Raw genomic sequence first — 14,677 nt, 5'->3', positions numbered from 1 at the left:
GGGACTTAATTAAACTTAAAAGCTTTTACACAGCAAAGGAAACGATAAACAAGACAAAAAGACAACCCTCAGAATGGGAGAAAACATTTGCAAATTAAACAACAGACCAAGGAATAGTCTCCAAACTATACCAACAGTTCATGGAGCTCAATATCAAAAAAACAAACAATCCAGTTAAAAAATGGGCGGAAGACCTAAACAGACATTTCACCAAGGAAGACATACAGATGGCCAAGAAGCACATGAAAAGATGCTCAACATCACTAATTATTAGAGAAATGAAAATCAAAACTACAGTGAGGTATATCACCTCATGCCAGTCAGAATGGCCAGTATCAAAAAAGTTAGAAACAATAAATGCTGGAAAGGGTGTGGTGAAAAGGGAACCCTCCTACACTGTTGGTGGGAATGTAAATTGATACAACCACTATGGAAAACAGTATGGAGGTTCCTTAAAAAACTAAAAATAGAACTACTGTACGACCCAGCAATCCCACTACTGGGCATATACCCTGAGAAGACAATAATTCAAAAAGAGACATGCACCACAATGTTCACTGCAGCACTATTTACAATAGCCAGGACATGGAACCAACCTAAATGTCCATCAACAGATGAATGGATAAAGATGATGTGGGACATATATACAATGGAATATTATTCAGCCATAAAAAGAAATGAAACTGAGTTATTTGTAGTGAGGTGGATGGACCCAGAGTCTGTCATACAGAGTAAGTCAGAAAGAGAAAAATACCGTTATACTAACGCATATATATGGAATCTAAAAAAAAAAAAAAAAAATGGTACTGATGAACCTAGTTGCAGCGCAGGAATAAAGAGGTAGGCATAGAGAATGGACTTGAGGACATGGGGTGGGAGGGCAAAGCTGGGAGAAAGTGAGAGGAGCATCGACATATATACACTACTGAATGTAAAATAGTTGGCTGGTGGCAAGCAGCAGCATAGCACGGGGAGATCGGCTTGGTGCTTTGCGATGACCTAGAGGGGTGGGAAAGGGAGGATGGAAGGGAGGCTCAAGAGGGAGGGGATATGGGTACATGTGTATGCATATGGCTGATTCGCTTTGTTGTGCAACAGAAACTAACAGTATGGTGAGGCAATTATTAAAAAAAAATGGCAAAAAGAAAAAGTGATTTCATAATTATTAAAAATTTATAAATAAAAAATGAAATTTTAATGGAAGCCCCTTAAAAAAAAACTCAATGAGGTAGAAGAAAAGGCAGAGAAAGCATCAGCCTTTTTATTTTTTTAAAAATTTATTTATTTATTAATATGTTTGTGTTTGGCTCTGTTGGGTCTTCATTGCTGCCTGTGGGCTTTCTCTAGTTGTGGCAAGCGGGGGGGATACTCTGTTGCGGTGCGTGGGCTTCTCATTGTGGTGGCTTCTCATTGCAGAGCATGGGCTCTAGGAGCACAGGCTTCAGTAGTTGTGGCACATGGGCTCAGTAGTTGTGGCTCGCGGGCTCTAGAGTGCAGGCTCAGTAGTTGTGGCGCCCCGGCTTAGCTGCTCCGCGGCATGTGGGATCTTCCTGGACCAGGGCTAGAACCCGTGTCTACTGCACTGGCAGGCGGATTCTTAACCACTGTGCTGCCAGGGAAGGCCTGCATCAGGCTTTTTAAACAGTTAATATACCACCTGTTCTCTATGTTACATCATACTGGATAGAAAACCTTTCTGTTCTCCTTAAGAAGGTGAATTTGGGTGAGGCTTTTAGGGACTCCCTAGATTCTAGTCTGTTTAAACACCCATGATTTTAAAATAGAGACTCTGAGATGAAGAGCAAACTTCTATGATTAAAGACACAAGAGGGACTTCCCTAGTGGCACAGTGGTTAAGAATCCGCCTGCCGATGCAGGGGACACGGGTTTGAGCCCTGGTCTGGCAAGATCCCACATGCCGCGGAGCAACTAAGCCCGTGCACCACAACTACTGAGCCTGTGCTCTAGAGCCCCTGTGCCACAACTACTGAGCCCATGCACCTAGAGCCCGTGCTCCGCAACAAGACAAGCTACTGCAATGAGAAGCCCGTGCACTGCAATGAAGAGTAGCCCCCGCGTGCCGCAACTAGAGAAAGCCTGCACGCAGCCAAACAACTAAAAAAAAAAAAAAAAAAAAAAGACATGAGAAACAGCCTTTCATAGTTAAGGCTATCCTATTTTTTTAATGTGTAAATCTAATTATACATTATCCCATTTGGTCACACTACTTACTGAAACTTGATTAATGACAAGATCATTTCCTTTAAGAAATGGGATTAGGTCTCTCTGAGACACAGGGGGAAGCTGGACAGTTGAGGAGAAAGAATAACACTTAAACAGTTTCTTGTCTTGTTGCCACTGGTCAATTATACATTCTCTCATTTGATCTTACTACTTACCATGCTACTACTTACCATGTTCCAGATAGTGTGCTAAAGAATTTCATGTATCACCGTATTTATCCATAATTAAAACCCTATGAGGTTGGTGATAGTATTCCCATCATACAGACGAGGCAACAAGCCCAAAGTTTTACTGCTAGCAAGTGGTGGAAGCAGGACTCAACACTATGTGTACCTGTCTCCAAGGTAGTTGCTGTTGCTCTTAAAAATAAAGGGTGGTGCCTTCAGAACTGTTAGTTGTAAATCCACAGTGAAAAAAGGAAAGGAAGATAACTCTTTAGGTAAATACATTAGAAGAAGCTGAGTGGAATACAAAGCTCTTCCTAACCTGGGGTGCTTTGAGGTCTATTTTGAAAGTGGGAATGAACACTGCAAACTGTGCTGATTTGGCATTTCCTGTTAGCATTCCTATTGGACAGATGATCTCTGGTTCCAGAGACTTTGCTAGAATAGGGGTTTTCAAATCTTGTTTTAGCCTTAGAACCCTTTCTTCAAATGGATCTTAGATGCTAAGTCATTCAAGTTGAAGAGAGGAAGGGGGAGTCGGGGTGTGCATCAGCTGAGGGCTAGGGGCTCCATCTCTACTCCTGCTGCCGCTTCAACATAATTAGTGCCTACCCAGAAAATCACTGATGGTATAAAGCAGCAATTTTATTTTGGACAATTCAATAACATAAAAATTTTAAATGTGCCTATCTTTTTGACCCCAATTTTTAGATGTGCATAAGCAATTTATTATACAGAAATACTAGCATGATGGCATAAAGGGGTGTGTGTGTATTTACTCACACATATATAGGGCTACTTGGTCCAATATTTTTTAAAATAAATTTATTTTATTTATTTTTGGCTGCATTGGGTCTTCGTTGCTGCACGTGGGCTTTCTCTAGTTGTGGTGAGCAGGGGCTTCTCTTGTTGCGGAGCACAGGTTCTAGGCACATGGGCTTCATTGCTCCATGGCATGTGGGATCTTCCCGGACCAGGGCTTGAACCTGTGTCCCCTGTGTTGGCAGGTGGAGTCTTAACCACTGGCACCACCAGGGAAGCCCGCAATATTGTTTTTAATAAAAACAGTTGGGAGCAGAATGTCTGTTAATAGAGGTTTGGATAAATAAATTATGGTATTTTCATACAATGGAATAGTATGTTTTCTAGTAAAAAAAAAAAAAGTCTATATATGTATTCATGTGGAAAGATAATCAAAACATTTGGTTAAATTTTTAGAAGTTGTACTCTGTACAGTATCATCTAATTACTGTTTAAAAAATCTGCAATGTTCACATATAGAAAGAAAAGCCTAGAAAGATATATACTACTAATAGTAAATACACATGGGGAAGGAGAAGGCTTTCACTTTTACTATATTGCTTTTGAATTATATGAACAATTTAGGATGAAAATGTATTACTTTTTTATACAAAGAAAAATGTACTACTTGACTAGGGCATTCTTTCTAACTCCTTGGGGCTCTGTAAATTGGTCAGGTCACATGGTACTTGAGGAACTCAGTATGTGACAAATAATCTAATTCTGGGTAGTATCCCTGCTCTGTCAGTTGGATTCAAGATAGGAGGTAGTTTTTGCCCCTTTGCTTGCTGTGGTTTTTAATGGTCTGTATCTATTTTGGTGATCTTTATCTAAAAATTTTCGTTTTTTTCATTGTGGAATACCCAGTGTATCTTTGCATCGTTTTGTACTTGTGTTTATGTTTATCTTTGACATCCATATGCTTTTTCCCATTAGGAGGATGCAGAGTTGCCTGTTAAACTTATATCCTAAATTTACTGCCTGTTAAACTTACATTTTCCAAGTACTCCAGGGAACCAAACAATAAAGGAGATCTGTTACAGCTCCTCCTTTTTTCTTCTGTACCCCATGGCTACCTTGGGAGGTAGGAGCTAATAAGTCCGAAAATCAAATGACAGTAATTCCTTTCTCTGACAAACACAGCCTTACCTGCAAGGTAACGAATTGTCTCAAGCTTGTTAGACTCCATTAGGGTTTTTAAAGAAGCAATTTCAGTGTCAATTTTGTTACCGGTCTCTGAAATAATACCTCTGGTTTTGGTATCCTGTAGTAATTAAGAATAAGACAATTAAATTTTGTCCCTGTGTATCATGGAGAAAAATGTTTACTTTAGAAATCCTCACTTATGGGCTAATTTTGTGTAACAAAAGTTTTAAGTGGGGAAACAGTAAAAAAGCACAGTGATATTAAAAAGAAAAAATAACACTACATGAATACTACAAATTGACAAAAGTATTCCTTCCACTTTGATATTTGGAGACTATTTCTTAGGATTATCACATTCTGGGCACCTTCTACTAAAAACCTCACAGGAAGATACAGGCATACCTCATTTTATTGTGCTTCGAAGATGCTGCATGCTGTTTTTAAACAAATTGAAGCTTTGTGGCAACCCTGAGTCAAACAAGTGTATCGGCGCCATTTTTCCATGAGCATTTGCTCACTTCATGTCTCTGTGTCACATTTTGGTGATTCTTGCAGTACTTCAAACTTTTTCATTATTACTATATTTATTATGGTGATCTGTGACCAGTGATCTCTGATGTTACTATTGCAAAAGATTACCATGCACTGACAGCTCAGAAGATGGTTAGCATCTTTTTAGCAGTTATTTTTAAATTAAGGTATAGATATTGTTTATTTAGATATAGTGCTACTGCACACTTAATAAACTACAGTATATTGTAAACATAACTTTTATATGCACTGGGAAACCAAAAAATTTGTGTGACTCACTTTATTTCAGTATTTGCTTTATTGCTGTTGTCTGGAAATGGACCTGCAATACCTCTGAGGTATGCCTGTATTTGAGACCTAAATATATGAGGATAAACTAAGAAGCAAAAATGTTAGTCACAGAACTATCACCTTATTTGTATAAAGTCCTTAGGATATCATAGTTAAAACTTTAAATATATTTTGCAAAAGGAAAAACCAACTGGGTTTATAATATGAACTGGCACCAGTATTTAAAGGAGATGGCAGAAATGCTTGTTGGGTAACACTGAATGCTATATGCATAGGGACTAAGGGGTAGAAAGAGAAATGAGATGATATTTATAGCTCAGAAATTAGCTGGGAGAGAATTTGTTGATTTCCTTGTTTATCTCCTTTATCTGGCCAAGAAGTTAGAGAAGGGAATATAGGCTGCTTAGAACGGCAAATGGGACCTTCGCGTCTACTGAATTATAATCAAGAGTGATGTCTCTTATGTTAGACTGTAGACTGAGTGACTTCTTAACTTTTAAGAAAAGGACTAGGCTGAGTCAGAAAGCTAGGTTTTACTCAGCCACAGAGGTTAATTAATGATCACAATTTAGGATTACTGAGAGGTAAACAGTAGTTATGAGTATGGAATTTAGAATCCAGGCTGACATCTGGCTCTACCACTTTTTAGTTGTGTGACCTTAACTTCCTTCTGCCTCACTTTCCAAATTGGTAGAATGGGAATAGAGTGCCTACCTCACACAGAGGCTGATATGAGGATTAAATAAATTAATAGACAAAAAAGTTAAGTAAAACAGTATCTAACATAAAAATTTTTTATTTGACTGAACCTAGGCATTCCTTAAATACTAATTGTGAATCCTTGTCTTTTTAAAAAAATAGTTCTCTTCCATATAATTAATTCCAATAATTTAGTTAAAAAAAGGTATGCTACCTGGAAAGCTTGATTCTGACTCAGAAGTCACAGCTCAGGTACTCCCCTCCACCTGGTAGCAGCCTCCCCCAAAGTACTGGTTAACTATAACAGCTATGAGGAAATCATGGAATCTATAGGGCTAGCTTGTTGAAGTCCAAACTTATAAAATGATACATATAAAGGCAGTTACATAAGGCATGAGAGCTATACAGAAGAGAAACTTTTACATGGCAGCTTACATTTTTGGTAAATTCTGTGGTTGCCTCCATAAGTTTCTTTTCTTGATCTGTAAACTAAACGATATGGTTTATCAAGAGGTTAAAAAAAAGACTAAAAGGAATTAAAAAGGAGTAAGTGCAAAAAAGTACATTTAAAAGCACATTACCATATCTGTTACTCTGCTCCTTTCTAGGTTGATATCCAGTTTATTATCTGCTCTGATTCGACTGGTTTCATTCTTTAAAGAAAAAAAAAATTAAGAAAGTGATCTTGTAATGAATATTTGTTCTGAAATTAATGAACTATTCTGAAGTGGGGAAAAAAGTTTCACTTACTATCAGTTGTTGCTTAACTTGTTCTAATTCAATTTTCATTTTCTAGGTATAAAGAAAGATCACACACAATTGGTGTTAAATCAAAGTCCATATTATGATTTATTAAAAAAAATCTGAAACCTTGCATAAGCAAAAATTGGACATTCTGTGGATTTCTAATACATTATCTGATAAAGAATAAAGACAAAAAAAGAACTAATAGTTCATCGTATTCAGAAAATAATTATGAACATAACATTAGACAATGTATTTATGTTTCAATACAGTAGTCCCCCCTGATCCACTGGGGATATGTTCCAAGACCCCAAGTGGATGAAACCTCGAATAGTACTGAACCCTATATGTACTATGTTTTTTCTTATACTAATGGGTAGGTAGCATATACAGTGTGGATACACTGGACAAAGAGATGATTCATGTCCTGGGGGGAATGGAGTGGGACGGTGAAAGATTTCATCATGCTACTCAGATCAGTGTGACATAAACATATGAACTGTTTATTTCTGGAATTTTCCACTTAATATTTTCAGACTGCAGTTGACCACAAGTAACTAAAACTGTGGAAAGCGAAAATGCAGATAAGGGGGGACCAACTGTATTCTACTTAAGAATAAAAAAAGATTGATATTCTAAATTTTAAAATATTTTAAGCTAGTGGGTAACAACAAAGTTCTGACTGAATTACAGAAACATTTTTCTCTTAAGTGACAAAATAATTATTACAGAACCAAAAAAATGGAAAATGCTACATTACTGTCAGTTCTGAGAACATTATTCTGAACTACACTAGAAATTTAATAAAATATATGTAGATCAAAGATTTCCTTTTATGTGACCTGTTTAAGATACAACTGTCATTCTTTAGTATGCAAGAAACTATGATGTATACATAGATTAGGTATGGTTAACCATGTATACTTTTATCTAAAAACTTGCTAATAATTATTTAATAACCACATGAAATTGTTTTGGGGTCCTATTCTTCACCAAGTAGGATACTTATGAAATCAGTTATTTTATTAGTAATAAACTGAGACTTGTATCACCTGGTTCTCTGCTCGCAGATTTGCAAATTCACTTTTCTCTAGGATGACCATGTCTTTCCTGATGGAGTCCAAATGAGCCATTAACTGCTGTACTGTTATTTCCTAAAATGAAAAATTAAAATAACTGAGTGATGCCATCCCCTTGCATGGAGTTGTTCATGAAAATTAAAAAAAATTATTGTCTTGCTACAAGGTATAATGTTGCTTGGCTAAGTAAAAAACAAAACAAATGAAACCTATATATCTGAAATATCAAAATTAAAAGAAGTAGGAGATTCAAGGAAGAAAAAGTATTTCCCAGTGAAGAGAAACACATGTCTAGGTCTTTTCAATGAAAGAATCCCAATTAAATGCTTACTTAACCTCCAAGAGCTCCTCAGCAAATACTCTTTTTTTATTGTTTATTTATTTTAAAAATATCTACATGGGAAAGTTTTTATCTTTCATTGCTTTGCTTTTTTTTTTTAGTTTTTATTTTTTGGCTGCGCGGCTTGCGGGATCTTGGTTCCCGACCAGGGATCGAACCTGCACCCCAGACAGTGGAAGCACGGAGTCTTAACCACTGGACCGCCAGGGAAGTTGATTTTGAAGGATCTTCTACCATCAGAAATTTCTAGGATACTGAATAAGACTTAGAAGTCAGGTAATAAAATAGAAGTATCGTTTAAATAATTGTCAGTATAACATAGTTTGGTTTAAATTCCTGAGTATCTTTCCTATATTTGGCACTACAAAGAATTTGTGAAAGAAAAGGTGGCCCCTATCTGATAGATTTATTTTTTTAAGTTTTTAGTTAACACCTCCATCACCACACAAGTTCGTTCTTTTTTTAAAATTTATTTTATTTATTTTTGGCTGTGTTGGGTCTTCATTGCTGCGTGTGGGCTTTCTCTAGTTGCAATGAGCGGGGGCTACTCTTTGTTGCGGTGCACGGGCTTCTCATTGCAGTGGCTTCTCTTGTTGTGGAGCACGGGCTTCAGGAGTTAGCGGGCTCTAGAGCACAGGCTCAGTAGCTGTGGTGCACGGGCTTAGTTGCTCCGTGGCATGTAGGATCTTCCCAGACTAGGGATCGAACCTGGGTCCCCTGCATTGGCAGGCGGATTCTTAACCACTGCACCACCAGGGAAGCCCTATCTGATAGACTTATAAACTTTTACTTTGCTAGGGAGGGACATTTTTGTAGAAATGATTTAAAGCAGTCTTACAAGGCAAATGTAACGTTAACCACTAAACTTCTCAAAATCGTGTAGCTTGCTGACTCATCTTTTATCTCTTTTTAATCAAAAGAAAAAGTAGATGAAGGTGTAACCTTGAAAAAGACCCTCTATAACAGGGTTTATAAACAAAACAGAAAAACCCAAACAAGAACAGAATGACTAGTGGAACTCCCATTTTGTCATAGTTTGTGGCTAGGAGTGCATTGTTGGGGTTACAGTCCTCCACTGACCACGATATGGGTGAAAAAGGCTATTTCAAAACTGCCTTGACGTTTAGAAAACAGAGGCTACAGTAGTTCCAGATGCATGGCTACGGAATGACTCAGTCTTCAAAGGGTCTGGAATGCACACATGTTCTCTAAGAACAGCGGTCAGATGGCACAGCCACATAGACTGGAGGTTAAAAATGTGAGTTCTGGAGTCAGGCTGCCTGGGTTTGAATCCAAACGCTGACATTTACTATGAGCCTTTGGGCACGTTATTTAGCTTCTTTGACCTCCTCTTTGCTGAAATGGGAATAAAAACTACCTATATCTTATAGAGTTGTTTTGAGGACTAAATGATATAATGCATGTAAAATGCTTACAGTAATACTTGGTGCACAGTTAGCATTCGATGAATGTGATGAGACAGGTGTCTAATGGCTGAAGCAGGACAGTGTGACTCCAATGTTTTGATGTGGAGGGAGTTTTGCTTTAAATATTATTCCTATCATAAAATGAAAAAGTATTTTTTACTGTGTACAATAGACATCCCTGACTCTTTCCCTATCCCTGACTAATGCTTTCCCTATCCCTCATCTATATTATTGGGGAGGGAGGTTCATTTTCTTTTATGCAGTTCTGCTTGAAATATTCATGAGAATTACCTCAGAAATCATACAGAAGTGGCCTCTAGGGGTTGTCGGTCTTGTTCCCCCCAAATATCATTATGAAGGAGTTCGAAGACATTAACTATAATATTATTTTTGTTTAAGTCTTTAATAAAATGTTATTTTATTACCAGAACTACATACAGAAGAGTAGAAAATGTAACTACATACTTCTTATAGACTCTGAACCTGAGAATAAGGAATTACTGTACTGTGACTCTAAACTCTTTCTATCTCCCTTTCCGCCTCTAAATAGTTTGGGACTCAAAAAGCCTATAAGATAGCACGTATGTGCATCTTCAAAAACTTTAAGTGGAAAAATTTAATACAGTCAAATCTATTAAAAGTGTGATCATTGTAACTATTGTGGCGCCACCAGAGAATATGAATGTTATTCAGACAATAAGCAAATTCAGAATATAACCGAATTCTCAGACTGAGCACACTTGACTTAGCATGGCTCTTTCTGAAGTGATCAGGTATGAAGCTTGTTTGCCTCATGGCCTATGGCTCAAGGATGGAATGGGATTTTGATTTCATACACCAGTAATAAAAAACCCAAAAGTTCAGTAGTAGTGTTCCTACATCCAATCCTACATTTTGTGTGTGTGTGTGTGTGGTACACGGGCCTCTCACTGTTGTGGCCTCTCCCGTTGATGCGCAGGCTCAGCGGCCATGGCTCACGGGCCCAGCCGCTCCGCGTCATGTGGGATCCTCCCAGACCGGGGCACGAGCCCGTGTCCTCTGCATCGGCAGGCGGACTCTCAACCACTGCGCCACCAGGGAAGCCCCTAATCCTACATTTTAAATGTAAGATTAAATGGCCCTGGCAGCATAAAAATTCCTCAAAAAAGTTTTAATTCACTGATTATATTGCAGAGAAACTTAAAAATCTGATTTAAGAGTACCATTAGCTCTTTCAGGATAGCTCAAAGGTTTGGGGGGGATTAAATGAGTGGCTTTTTCTTTGGTGGATTTAATATTAATAGTCTGTTATGATCCTGAATAAATTTAGCTAAAATAATACACATACAAATTTAAAGTTAAGTTAAATCTAGGGGCTGAATGCTTTTAATTCTAAATACATAATTAATTGGATATTACAGAAAAAAATCTTTTAAAAATTTCGCTCTTTCATGACCTTTGAAGTAATGACATTTTATGCAAGAGCTCCTAATTTTATGTAAGAAAGAAATCCTAATATTTCTCTGCTGTGAAATATTTATCTGAAGAAGAAAGCCTAAATTTAAAAAATTAAAAAAATATAACCAGAGAAAGAAAACGGATTCTTCAACACAGTAATTAATTCATGATTGACAGATTATGAATTATTATTCTACAGTTAAGTTCATTTAGCTTATTCTATCCTTCATATAAAATTATTGCTTTTTGTCCATAGCACCACAATGACAACTCTTGCAAATTACTGAACCTCTCTGATCCTTTCTTCAGTGGTAAAACAGAATAATTCTACCTACTTTTCAAGGTTGTTAGAGAGATTAAATAAGATCATATATGAGCAGTCCCCAGCACTGCCTCTCACTTCTTAAGTTCTTCGTAAATGGTATTACTTGGCGTTTAAGGATTCAGCTATCTGGTCAGATTAAAGCATCTTAGGTGATTTATGAACTCCTTCCCAGCCATGTATGTAAGTCCCTTCCAGCTTTCCAACTTTGTGAAAATTAACCAGAACATACACATGACTGCAGTAAACTGGTCAGCTCTTCTACTGTGGTGGGCTTTCTATGTGGAAAAAGTTGTTTCACTAACAACCTACCACCATCCCATGACTCAAATAATATAATTATCTTACACAATGAAAGATCTGACAAAATTTTACTCTTTGTGTTACCATAATTTTGTGATGACTATTCTAACTCCTCAGTCTCTCTGGATACTGACTTTGCTACACGTTTTTCGTTTTTGGTTCCTTTAGAGAGAATAATAAGGAAGATGCAGGTGTGTTTAGAAGGTGGGTGGCTAAACAGAGATGCAGTTATGAAAAAGATTGTCTAATGAAACTGTCAGAAGTGATAAAAATGAAAACATTACCTGTTGAGCTTGAGTGACCATCTCCTTATAGATAGTATCGAGGCTGACATTCGATAAAATGGTTAATGCTGATACAATTGTTTCTGCTTGTGCTTTGTCAAATCCTACAAGTGGCAAATAGGTATTTATATTTTTTAAAAAGTGCACATCCTTCTCAAAATAGACAGCTAGAATAACTTCTATCATTTAAATTTTCATGCAGTTGACTCTTGAACACATGGATTTGAACTGAGTGGGTCCACTTAGATGCAGATTTTTCTCAATAGTAAATACTACCATACCACACAATCTGTGGTTGCTTGAAGCTGTGGATGTGCAATTGCGGATACAGAGGGCCACTATAAAGTTACATGCAGATTTTTGACTACACAGGCGGTCAGTGCCCCAACCCCTGTGTTGTTCAAGGGTCAACTGCAGTCTTTTAAAAAAATGGTTATAATTAAAAATCGACAGATTATGCTAAATTACTCTCTAAAAAGCACTCTCCAATTTTAATTCCACTGATCCATTTCCCCACATTTACATCAACATGGGTATTACTAGTCTTTTTTGAGTGTATAATTGGCATTAAAATGGTATTGCATTATTATTTTTATACTTAAAATTTGCATTTCCTTGATTAAGCATCTTTACGTACATTTATTGGTAATTTATTTTTCTGTGAACTGTTTATGGCCTTTGTCCATTTTTCTATAAAACTGCTTAACTTTTCTTATTGATTCATATGAATTCTTTGTATATTAAAGCAATAGGCTCACTGTCATATGTGTTGCTAACATTTTTAACCTTACGGATCATATCCTTCGATACACAGATTTAGATAAATATTTCTGTAGTCACATCTGTCAGTCTTTACTTTTACTTTCATTGCTTTTGAGTTTTGTCTTGCTTCCTTACTCTATAAGTCAAAAAATATTTCTATATTATAATATTTTTCGTAGTCTTTCTTTTTTTTACATTTAGCTTTTCATCAATCTGGAATTTATTTTTCAGTAAGGGAATCTATTTTTTTCCAATGGCTAGTCATTTATCATAGCTCATTTATTAAACAGTCCTTCCTTTCCCTAATTTGTAATGCCTTCTTTATTGCTTTCTAAGACACACGTTTCTGAATACCATTCTATTCCATTAAATCAACTCTTCTATTCCTATAGTTTCATATACTTTATTTATTTATTTTTGCGGTACGTGGGCCTCTCACTGTTGTGGCCTCTCCCGTTGCGGAGCACAGACTCCGGACGCGCAGGCTCAGTGGCCATGGCTCACGGGCCCAGCCGCTCCGCAGCACGTGGGATCTTCCCGGACTGGGGCACGAACCCATGTCCCCTGCATCGGCAGGCGGACTCTCAACCACTGCGCCACCAGGGAAGCTCTTCATATACTTTAAATAACTGTTTTGACATCTGGTAATTTTTTGTGACATTCTTTGATTTTCTTTTTTTTCTATTCTTAAACATTGTGCTTGTACTTCCACATAAACTTTAGTATCAGCCTAGAAACTACAGTTGTTTTTTTACATAATTGGAATCATTCTGCACATGTATCTTGAGCATTTCTCACATCAGTAAATACTCTTCAAACTATACCATTTTCGTGACTAAAATATTCTATTTTATGGATGTTTATGGATGGTTCATATTTAAATAGTGACTTTTTTTTTAACATCTTTATTGGAGTATAATTGCTTTACAATGGTGTGTTAATTTCTGCTTTATAACAAAGTGAATCAGTTATACATATATCCCCATATCTCTTCCCTCTTGCATCTCCCTCCCTCCCACTCTCCCTATCCCACCCCTCTAGGTGGTCACAAAGCACGGAGCTGATCTCCCTGTGCTATGCGGCTGCTTCCCACTAGCTATCGGTTTTACATTTGTTAGTGTATATATGTCCATGCCACTCTCTCACTTTGCCCCAGCTTACCCTTCCCCCTCCCCATGTCCGTAAGTCCATTCTCTAGTAGGTCTACGTCTCTATTCCCGTCTTGCCCCTAGGTTCTTCATGACCATTCTTTTTTTTAGATTCCATATACATGTGTTAGCATACGGTATGTTTTTCTCTTTCTGACTTACTTCACTCTGTATGCCTGACTCCAGGTCCATCCACCTCACTACAAATAACTCAATTTCGTTTCTTTTTATGGTTGAGTAATATTCCATTGTATATATGTGCCACATCTTTATCCATTCATGCAGCTCAATATCAAAAACACAAACAACCCAATCCAAAAATGGGCAGAAGACCTAAACAGACATTTCTCCAAAGAAGATATACAGATTGCCAACAAACACATGAAAGAATGCTCAACATCATTAAATCATTAGAAAAATGCAAATCAAAACTACAATGAGATATCATCTCACACCGGTCAGAATGGCCATCATCAACAAATCTACAATAAATGCTGGAGAGGGTGTGGAGAAAAGGGAACCCTCTTGCACTGTTGGTGGGAGTGTAAACTGATACAGCCACTATGGAGAACAGCATGGAGGTTCCTTAAAAAACTAAAAATAGAACTACCATACGACCCAGCAATCCCACTACTAGGCATATACTCTGAGAAAACCATAATTCAAAGAGTCATATACCACAATGTTCATTGCAGCTCTATTTACAATAGCCAGGACATGGAAGCAACCTAAACAGTGACTCTTAATTGTTCATAATGGTGATGTTGTCTTGACTAGGTAATTTGTTATGAGTGCTGCTGATATTCTTTCAAAAGGGACCCATGTTTCTCACCATGAGTTTCCAAGTCCTGAACCAATGCATGCGTATCAAACGTTAATTTCCTTTGTTCTAAAGGAGTTATGTCCACTGGCCTCATATCATATCCTTCCTTGGTTGCGGTGGTGAAGAAATCTG

At 37.3% G+C, this 14,677-nt stretch overlaps 2 protein-coding genes across 2 annotated transcripts in view; one reads left to right on the top strand and one right to left on the bottom strand.

Annotated features, from left to right (window-relative positions):
* The window catches only part of CCDC90B (coiled-coil domain containing 90B), a 54,249-nt gene that overhangs the window by 6,807 nt on the left and 32,765 nt on the right, over nucleotides 1-14,677 (bottom strand). The window contains exons 2-8 of the mRNA XM_082659774.1: nucleotides 14,555-14,674; nucleotides 11,813-11,916; nucleotides 7,673-7,774; nucleotides 6,627-6,668; nucleotides 6,458-6,529; nucleotides 6,312-6,365; nucleotides 4,359-4,473 (exon numbers count right to left, since the gene is read on the bottom strand). Coding sequence (XP_082515900.1) covers nucleotides 4,359-4,473; nucleotides 6,312-6,365; nucleotides 6,458-6,529; nucleotides 6,627-6,668; nucleotides 7,673-7,774; nucleotides 11,813-11,916; nucleotides 14,555-14,674 — 609 coding nt within the window. The remainder of the gene's footprint in view (nucleotides 1-4,358; nucleotides 4,474-6,311; nucleotides 6,366-6,457; nucleotides 6,530-6,626; nucleotides 6,669-7,672; nucleotides 7,775-11,812; nucleotides 11,917-14,554; nucleotides 14,675-14,677) is intronic.
* ANKRD42 (ankyrin repeat domain 42) overlaps nucleotides 1-14,677 on the top strand; it is an 80,079-nt gene that overhangs the window by 64,717 nt on the left and 685 nt on the right. The window contains exon 13 of the mRNA XM_082659773.1: nucleotides 8,141-8,315. Coding sequence (XP_082515899.1) covers nucleotides 8,141-8,231 — 91 coding nt within the window. The 3' untranslated portion in view covers nucleotides 8,232-8,315. The remainder of the gene's footprint in view (nucleotides 1-8,140; nucleotides 8,316-14,677) is intronic.

This window comes from Grampus griseus (genome assembly GCF_964374135.1).
Source record: "Grampus griseus genome assembly, chromosome: 8".
NCBI classification, from domain to species: Eukaryota; Metazoa; Chordata; class Mammalia; order Artiodactyla; family Delphinidae; genus Grampus; species Grampus griseus.
This window is presented reverse-complemented; position numbering and strand designations above follow the sequence as displayed.